General features: G+C 38.7%; 1 protein-coding gene across 2 annotated transcripts in view; it reads left to right on the plus strand.

Moving 5' to 3' along the window:
* LOC149186576 (oxidoreductase/transition metal ion-binding protein) overlaps nt 1-10,261 on the plus strand; it is a 126,655-nt gene extending 116,394 nt beyond the window's left edge. For both annotated transcript variants that reach the window (XM_089411028.1, XM_089411029.1), the window contains one exon: nt 9,346-10,261. In XM_089411028.1, the coding sequence (XP_089267154.1) occupies nt 9,346-9,865 (520 nt within the window). In that variant the 3' untranslated portion in view covers nt 9,866-10,261. The remainder of the gene's footprint in view (nt 1-9,345) is intronic.
* The last annotated feature ends 200 nt before the right edge of the window (nt 10,262-10,461 follow it).

Consider the following 10,461-nt stretch of genomic DNA (forward strand, 5'->3'; position numbering starts at 1 on the left):
GCATGTTGACTAGGTATTGCAACTGCTCCAAGATCATAAACTATTTGTCAAATTATCTAAGTGTTCCTTTGGCATGGAAGAAGTAGAGTATTTGGGACACATTGTGGGCCGTGAAGGAGTGAGGGTTGATCCGAAAAAGATTTAGGCAATGCAAGATTGGCCCCAACCAAAAACCTTGAAGAGTTTGAGGGGATTCTTGGGTCTCATGGTCTACTATCACAAATTTGTTCGCAAATATGGATGTATTGCCCGACCCCTCACTAATCTTCTCAAGGAAAAATCATTTCTCTAGATTGATGCCACTCAACAGGACTTTTTGGCTCTCAAACATGCCATGTGCTCCACTCTAGTATTGGCCCTACCAGACTTTACAAAACCTTTTGTGATTGAATGTGATGCTTTAGGTACAAGCATTGGTGCAGTATTAATGCAAGAAGGTAGACCATTGGCTTCACGAGTCAACAACTCAGTGGCAAGCATTTGGGTCAATCTACATATGAGAAAGAAATGATGGCCATATTACATGCAGTAGACACTTGGCGACCATACTTATTGGGGCGTCGTTTCCAAATCCACACTAACCATCATAGCCTAAAATATTTCCTCGAGCAGCGTCTATCGTCGCCACAACAAAATAAATGGCTCACAAAAATGCTATGATATGATTATGAGATAATTTACAAGAAGGGGCGTGACAATGTAGTGGCCGATGCCTTATCACGCCAATTTGAGGATGAGGGCACCCTTTTATCCCTCTCTCTACCCATACCATATTGGATTGAAGAAGCCTGTCATGAATGGTTCTCCCACCCCTCTCTGTCCCATCTCATTAATAAATTATGAACAGATCCTAATTCCTCAGAGGACTATTCTTGGAAGGATGAGGTTCTTCGCTATAAGGATTGGGTAGTGCTATCTCCGACCTCCACCCTCAAAACCAGCATCTTGGAAGAGCTTCACTCCTCCTTGGTTGTAGGACATTCAAGCTTTCAGAAGACTTGTGCATAAGCATGCCGCTCTTTCTTTTGGAATGACATGAAGAATGAAATTCTTACTTTTGTAGCTGAATGCGACGTATGCCAACACAACAAAGGGGGAATGATCAAGCTACTGGGAACCTTACAACCCTTTGCCACTCCCTACTTCCGTTTGGACAAATGTTTCCATGGATTTCATTACTGGTCTCCCAAAGTCAAGCGACAAATCAGTGATATTTGGTGGTTGTTGACAGACTTTCCAAATATACTTATTTTTGCGCTCTACAACACCTATTCATCCCAACATTGGTGGCTCAATTTTTCATGGACCAAATCTTCAAATTGCATGGCATGCCGACTTCCATTGTGTCTGATCGAGACCCCACTTTCACCAACAAATTTTGGCAGGAACTTTTCAAGCTACAGGGCATGCAACTCCAACTGAGTATAACTTATCATCCCCAAACCGATGGTCAAACAAAAGCAGTCAACAAATGTTTGGAGACCTATCTGTGGTGCTTCACTTCAGACAAGTAGCATCAATGGGTACAATGGTTGCCTTTAGCTGAATGGTGGTATAATACTAACTATCATGAAGCCACCAAGATGACATCATATGAGGCAGTGTATGGCCAACTCCCACCTTCACCAACTTCTTATATCCCAAGATCTTCCAAAGTACAGGTAGTTGATCAACTCTTGCAGAACTGTGTTGCCATGATTGCTCATCTCAAAGATAATCTACATCAAGCTCATAATAGAATGAAGCAACAGGCCAACCAACACCGTTCAGAGAGGTCATTTCAAGTAGGTGACCAGGTGTTCATGTGACTCCAACCTTATAAGCAGACCTCTCTCAAAGAAAAGGGTTGCCAGAAACTAGCACCAAAATTCTATGGGCCTTATTATGTACTTCAGCGTATAGGAGCAGGTGCTTACAAACTGACCTCTTCCATGTATCCTGCCTCAAGAAAGTTGTGGGGAACAATTGTAGGGTTCAAACAAGTTTGCCAGAATTAGATGAGGAAGGTTCACTTTGGCTCCGACCTGGACAGGTCCTCGATACTCGTGAAATACATCTCCACAGCTGCACGATCAAGGAAGTCGTCATCAAGTGGAAAGACACCTATCTAGAAGATGCGACATGGGAACCAACCACTATTCTTCAATAGTTTCTGCAACTTTAGCCATGAGGACAAGGCTTCTTTTGATGGAGGAGGGCATGCTAGGGTCCAACCCTAACCCCTTTATCTATGTAATATGCCCAAGGGTCCTAGTCAGAGTCATAGTTAGTTAGTTGAGTCAATAAAGCCCGTAAGCGGTTATCCGCATTAATAATAATATTGAGTGGTTGACCCGCATTATAAAAAAGGGACCACAATTAGTTATAAATGGGCCATAGTTAATAATAAAATGGTTAACCCATATTATGCAAGGGACCACTAGTAGTTAGGGGTTTGGATGTCATAAAGTTATAAGTTGTCTTAGATAACGAGGGAAGAATCATCGAGTTTTATTGTAATTGAGCTCTGCGTTGTTGGAGGTTGCCTCGTCGAAGAGGCAAGTGAACATTGTATTCTGCTTTTGAGTAATAAAATATCATTGCAACTTGTCTCAATTCATGTGATATTTCTGTGTTTCTGGCAATATTGTTTCGTATTTTTGGCATTCTGTTATTTTCTGTAATGTCCCTGTCCCCATAGGAAGCTTATGACGGAGCCCGCTAGCCTAGAGTGGTTCCTGTAGGCTAAAGCGGGGAAATAATTGATAAGGGGACTTAAATTTGCCTAAGGAGACTTTATTAGAGAAGGGAAAAGGACTATATTTCCTAGGCAAGTGGGGGTGTCACTTTAACTTTATAAAGTGAAAGTATCATAAAGTGACTTTCTAAAAGTGAATTTAATAAAAAGAAAATAAATAAATAAAGAGAGAAAAACAAAAAGGAAGGTGAAGAGGAAAAGACAAAAGGGAAGGTGAAGATGAAAAGGCCATCCCAAACTCATTAAAGAAGGGAATTGAGGAGGCTCCCTGCATTCGTACATTGTGTGAGTTTGAAGAGAGAGCTCTTGGAGAGAGTTGGAAGAGGAAGCTGAGGCTTTGGAGCCTTAGCTGCCATAGTAGACTTCAGTGTTGCAACGAGACGCCCTAGTCTGAGAGTGAAGTCACTTAGATTTCACTGTAGAGCTTCAATGGAGAACGAATTTTCTGAGAAGTATTGAGGTACTCAATCTTATCAATTGTTTGATATTTTTATACTGCATTTTCCTATTTCTTATGACAAGCTGAAGGCTTCATGGAGAATGAGGAGTCCAAGGCAAATTAATATCAGTAAATACTCCAGCTTCATGGGACCCACAAATTATTGAGCAAGCTGCATATTTTATGGTGGGGCCAGTTCAGATCTCTTTAAAGAATTAGAATGGCAGAGGCTTGCGTGACTGAATCTACAGGTCAGAATATGCAGCACGATTCCCACAAATTTTAAGGGAGGGGTCCATCACTGTGTGGAGGCACCAAGCAAGGGAGTTAGGTTAACCTTTCTGGGGGTTGAACATATTTCAAGGTGCTGGGATGAGTTCTGGAAATCACATCACTCATTTAACTCAGGCAGTGGCCACTTCCTTCGATTGCTGAACGTGTCTTCTCTGCAGAGGGCCATATCTTGACAAATTCGTGACTGTGGGAGGTTGAATATAGATACAGGGAGAAGTTTTAATTGCTGGGCGTGATTCCAATGAGAAATAGGGTCGAAATCCCTCACTCTTAATGTTGGCCGAGAGCTGCATAATTTCTGGGCTGAGTCACAGTTAAGGTGGAACGAGTTAACTGCTATTCAAAGGCTGCCACTATCCCCATTGCATGAGGCTGTATATCATCTTGGAGAGGCTCATGTTGCTGACTGCGTGGAGTCTGAGCCATTATTGGTGAGCTGGAAGGTGCTACGACCACCTTATGGTGTCTATAACAACTGCTGGTACCTTTATATTGATTGCTGGTGGGACGTTTTGAGGTGCTGTACAGAGAGGAGCAAATTCTGAACTTATGTGTGTCATTGAAGAACTGAAAAACTACATCGAATCATCTATTGTACTCAGTTCCTCTGCTGTAATTGTCTCCATTTTATTTGCATAGTAAATACAAAGAGGAAGCTGTCTATTTGCTCTCTTTCTATGACAGAAATTACAGATATCAGTCCTATGTAAATCTCTGTGCTTAAAATATATCAGTTTGAAATTTTTGGTAGCTTCTTTTGGGTACATTTCATTTATTGCGTGTATTTTTTGAGTTGGAATTGTAAGAAAACACCTACAGCAGTACACAGTCAAACTGTTTGACGAAATGCTTCACTGAAACTATAGCACAAACTCAGAAATTTAGTATGAGAAATTAAGTTTTTTCAAAGGAGAGATATTACATTTTTGCAGGTTAAGTGCATAACAAATTTTGACCTGCAATTTTCTGCCCCTGCTGCAGAAACCCTAGGTGGGTCATGTGAGAGAATTATGGAGATTTTTGCTATCTTTCTTCTTCGCTTGGACAACCCTCTCTTCCTTGATTATTCGGATAGCAAACTCGACTGAAGTTTCGGATTCTTTTGCAACTCGGTCTTGTTGTAGCAAGGTGATGCCCTAGATCTTGCACGTGTGAAGAGAAGTAAACCAAAACAGATCCAAAAGTTTCGTTTTTCTTCTGCTTGTTTCACTTTCTTTTTCTTTCTCTTCTTTAGGTCTCCTTGCCTTGATCAAACTTCTTGTTGTTGGATAGGTATTTCTTTGAATGAGGCTGAATGCTCCTATATATAGGCTGCTTCTTTGAGTGCCCTAATAGGCCGACTTGTCCCTCTAGGTAGGCTGACTTGTTTGTAGCACCATGACAAGGTCTTGGAGGGTCTTTGAGTCAAATAAAATTTTCTTTACAAGCCTAAAAGGTCTTCCATACATGACCTTGACTCTTATGACTTGTTGACTCGAAGACAAGCCCTAGAAGCATTGAATGGGTGCTTGACCTATAAATCAAATAACCTTGAGCATGAAACCCATGCCTCAAGAATGATGATAATAATTTTTATTTCTTTTTACATCATATACATAATCATGATTACATGTCATTATGAAGACCAAACCTAGTTACATATTTCAACAGAGTGCACATAATTGAGAAGCAATTGTGCGCTAGGAAATAGGAGCTCCAAGTGCACTAGGAAATATGAGCTTCATGTACGCAAGGAAATAGGAGCTTTGAGTGTGCTAGGAAATAGGAGCTTCAAGTACTCAAGGAAATAGGAGCCAAGTGTGCTAGGATTGTGGAGTAGGGATCAGGTATTCTCATAGCAAGTCGAGACTATTTCTCAATGACAGATTGCTAGCTGCACTAGTAGCGTGAATTGTAATAGATCCTATTGCTCAAGAACAATCAATTAAATACCACAACAAATAACGCATGTTTTCCCTTCTGGGTTTCTTGGGTAAAACAAGCATGTCAATTTTGTGTGCATGTGTTTTTATCTTTGGTGTTTTTCCGTTGCTTATAGATTGTTAAGAAACTTGTATCTTGGTGAACGTAAATTTTCATTTTTCAGTTGCCTTGTTTTTAACTTTTTAGTGATTGATCTAAGTAGTGCGCAGAGTTTCAAGAAAATTAATAGTTTTTAGTAAACCAAAAGATAAAAAATAAAGGTCAGGGTGTCACACCTCCCAAAACAATGGTTGATGGTGGGGAGCTTTCATGGGCCCAACACATCTCCTTTGTACACATTTTTTGTTTAATTTTTTTCACTATTTTTTATGGGGTGTAATTCCCCCAGTTTAAAGTGTGCATTTGCTCTTGGTCATCTCAAGGTGCATCACAATACATCAAAAAATCGCCAGCCTTATGATATATCAGGATGTTAAACACAACAAAAAAAATAGTGACATCATGTTTTGTTTTTTTTTTCTCCTTTGGTTGTTTCTTTCTTCGGAAAATTGCTGATGTTATGGAAAATGCCAATAAAGGCCGGAAATTTGACCTTTGGGGTCATTTTTTTGACTTCATTTTTTGTTGGAAGGCTTCATGGGCCTCACATGTGTCCCTTTTCCATCTTTTTTATTTAAAATGATTTTCACTCTTTTATGGAGTGGGATTGGGTGCGCATGTGTCATTGGATCCATATTTAGGATTTGTGGGAGCAAGTGCTATGCTCATTTTCAAATATGTGTGTGTGTGTGTGAGAGAGAGAGAGAGATTGTGGTGAAACCCAAGAGATGTTTCTCCACATTCTTGAATGACATTATTAAATATGTCATTGTGGAGTAGGGTGGGATTGGGTTTGCACATAGCATATGATTCATATTTAGGAATTGTGGGTGCAACACTGCATATTTTCATATATACATTATAGATGAAGGAAAGCCTTGTGGGGAAACCCAATGGATGCTTCCCCACAAGACCTAGCCAAATGCCCATCAACATTAGCAAGAACTAGTTGAACCAAACCCTTGGGAATGGGAATATATATATATATATATATATATATATATATATATATATATACTGCCAATGATGATAATGATGGGTAAACTTGGAGTCAATCAAAGTTGAACTTGTAACCTATGGCCTCTCCATTAGGTGGATGGTTCAACTCATTGAGCTAACCCTTGGGGCATATAATGTGTGTGTAATACAAAAATAGCTAGAATTGTCAATTTCTTACATTTTAATATAATCTATAATAATTAAGACGTAGACATTACACATACATCCTATTCAATTATTCAAGAACCAATTCAGAGTATACTGGATATCATAGGAATAAAGACTATAAAAAAATTTAAAATTGTAATTAGTGAAGTAGCTTCAGTTTGTTGTAGGAAACTTTTTCCTGAGTTTCAGGAAAGTCTTTATAAGGTTGGCGATTGCCAAATATAGTTGCAATTTTCAATGAAGATGGAAACCTTTGCAATACCACATTCTCCAAGAACCTCTGGAAATTTGTACTAGCTTTATAATTGGGCTTCTTCCTAAGAGGTTGGCAAACATGGTCAACATAATTTTTAACCAACTTAGTTTCAAGACCATTGTACTCGTTTGAATTTCCATACAGCTGACTTAATATTTTAATAACTTTTAGTGAATGTGAAACTTTATTAGTGATAGCAAGCAATCGACCCTTAATTGAACAATGAATAAACAATTCAATCTCTATATGTGAATATATTTCACTAGAGCTTCATTCTTTGGAGGAATGGGTCAATCTCCAAAGGTCATTATGCCTATGCTTATGCCATTTTATGTCTTGCTTCTCTTATATGCTTTTTTCATTCCATTTTATCTTAATAGTTGGGGGTCTTGTGCATCTCTCTGTGTTGGTTTGGCTATTGTTGTTGGTTGTAATCACGAGTCCCTTTGACTGACTTTGGTCTCTAGTGGACATTAGTACTTTTAGTCTAAATCTTAATTTCTAATCAAATTTAGGATCCTTAAGAGCCAAACACTGTCTACAAATAGCTCCAAAATACTTTGGCATTTCACCACATTTTTCTTGTACATATCGGAATTAAAACTTCTAATAGAAGGATCATAATTACTTCTGCAGCATAAGTAATGGGTTGCATGTGCAATATAGACATGAAAAAATGAGATTCAGGGCATGCACCCAAACCACCTAGGCAAACAGTATATTTGACCTTGTAAACTTTTAAAGAAATGTACCCCAATGGATTAGGGATGTTTGTGGACTTAAATGAGCCTTTCTAACTAAAGGAGTCCCTGTTTGAAGCACAAGGCCCAAATTCAGTCTACTCAACTAGAGGGGGGTGCAAATAGGGGAAATAAGAACTTTACCAAGGCCAAATGTGCAATTAAAGGGTAACAATACCAAGGTCTAGGCTATGGGATTCTTCCTTGGTACTAAGCATCAAATGAGAGACGAAGATCACATGTGAGCCATGGAAGGAAGGACATGGAAGGGACACTCAAAAGGAAAAATTTAGCACATGCGAGTCATCGTGAGGATGAGATGGAGGAGCTTCATATTGTCGTAGGGTGGTCTTGATAGGTCTAGTACATGATTCAAACTCCCCACAACAATAGCACTTCTAAGATCTAGATCTGGTCATCATTATGTCCAAGTTCCTCTACAGGATATCTGAGGGTGTATTTATATGGCTAGTACAAAGTGCAAATTTCATACATTACAATCATATTAATGATTGTTGATGTTTATGTTTGGAGTTTAGGTGTGTAGCATTCTTTCACTCTTCTTTTACAATTATGCTTAGTTCTCTTTTCATAGATTCTTGTAAAGCAATAGGTTGCACTTAATCATCATTAATATCTTCTTTGTCCATGTATCCACACATGGGAAACCCTCAAAGGCTTCACTGTTGTTGAATGGTGGTAACTAGTGTAAACTGTAGACACAGCCTATAGTACTCTTGACTCAGCAGGCACATCAAGTGTTGGCATATCACAAAGGTAGCTGCCTTGGGGACTTGACATTGAGACCTCTTATTTACAATTCACATCATTCAACCACTCAAGCGAACACTGTTCTTCCCCTTCAGGGTAGAAATGAAAGCATTTTGAAATGCAGTCCAATACCTGTGTTTACAATATACTCCCTTGGGAAAAAGGACTTGGTTTCTACAGCATATTGTCTTTGTGCAATCTGTAGTACTATTTCAAAAACATATGAGTTCCAAAGTGCTTCATGAAAGGTAATTTAGGATTTTCTTTTCAATATTCCACTGACATTTAATCCCTTCGAGGGTCAGGAGTGTGTTTTATGTTGAGTGGCATTTAGTTCTAATCAGTGTTGAAAAATCCCTATAAATCAGTGATTTATGATTTCTTTTGGAGTGATTCACCAGGCTAAATCACCTAAAAACAGTTGTGATTTTTAAACAAAGGAATCTGGAATATATGCGATTTCAAAAAATTGCCAGGACAAGGCAAGAATGTCAATAAGAAATGAAAAAAAGAACACAAATGTTTTCATGCTTGTCGTTTTTTTGGCGAGTCTGATTTTTGAACCCCCACCAAGTTATTTCGATGTCTTATATTCACAACACTGGTTCTATCTGTGAGACAAATGAGTTCCATGCAGGATAACTCATCCTTGGTGTGTAAGATCTTGAAGTTGAAACTTTTCAGTTTTTCATTATTTCAAGGTAGTTTGTTCCTATATAAAGTTTAAACACGGGCCTTTATTCAAAAGACTGATCATGTCTTCTGAGATTTTAAATCACATTTTTTATATTTTCTGGGTATTACTATTTCAAATTTAGAAGTAGATGCTCAAAACTACCTGAATATTCTGTTTCTGTATGCATTTCCTGATTACTTTTGGCATTTCTTTCCAAAATTAACGCATTATTCTCTTGAACAGGGCTTGGGTGGAGGAAGAGGCCACAAAAGCTAGGGCGCATGCTAGAGTGCTGCAAGAAGCCAGGGATAAATGGGAAAAAGAAGGCATTCAAGTTCTCGTTGATAAGGAGCTTGATGATGCTAATACTGCAGTGTCAATATTGCAGAATCGTCAAGAGGACCAGAAGCAATCAGGGTCATCAACAATGCGTGAAGTTCTCGTGGGAGAAAAAAATGTAAAAAGCCTTTTTGTAGTGTCTAATGATATGAAGGAGAAGATTTCGGGAGTGATAGAGAAGTTAATACATGCCACAGAGTTGCTCATAACTAGCTTGCAACAGAGAGCAGCAGAGGCTGGTGGAAGAGTTCAAGAACTCCAACAAGAGGCTCTGACAATGGCATCTAAAGCTGCTCAAGATTTACAGCAAACCACAGGATCTACGATGGCTGGACTAACATCCTCTATTAGGGAAGGTACGAAAAGGCTAGCTGATGAATGTAAAGGAGGAGCAGAAAAAATTTCTCAGAAATTTAAAGCATAGGCAGCTATCACATAAATAAGTTAAAGCCTTACTTTCTTCTAATATATAATTAATTCTTAGGAGGAGTTTCTTGTGAACTGCCTGGTTGTGGTCCTGAAAACAATTTTGTAACTTTTGTCTTCGAAAATTCCGAATAAAGAAATTTTAAAACCAGAAGCTTCCCAACATAAGGTGGACTCACCATTGTAGACACTAGTCAAATTCCCTTTGGATTTGTGAAGCAGAACTCTATTTTGTAGTAGAGCAACCTTCTAGATACAACATGATGCCATTTATTCCTATATCTCGGCTGCGAAATTCAATGTTTTTGATTGTAGTGAGAGCGTTTGGAGTTCTCTGGACATTATTTATCAACATCAGGAAAAAACAATGTTATCTCTTTTTTCCTTTTCTAAACCCTTCAGATTCTGGCACTTGGAAATATTTTAATGTTTGTTTTTTGCACTTGATGGGGGGTTCAATGCAGGACTTATACACCTATTCATCACAATTCCTATTCATGGAACGTTTTGTGCTATTGTCATGACTGCGTAAGCTGTTAATTTCATTTGTAATGATGCTTGTGCAAGGGGTTGCTGTAAATAATACCAATTTTT

This window comes from Pinus tabuliformis, chromosome 3_1 (assembly GCF_031772625.1).
Source record: "Pinus tabuliformis cultivar Carrire ecotype Pingquan chromosome 3_1, CPIR1, whole genome shotgun sequence".
Taxonomy (NCBI): domain Eukaryota; kingdom Viridiplantae; phylum Streptophyta; class Pinopsida; order Pinales; family Pinaceae; genus Pinus; species Pinus tabuliformis.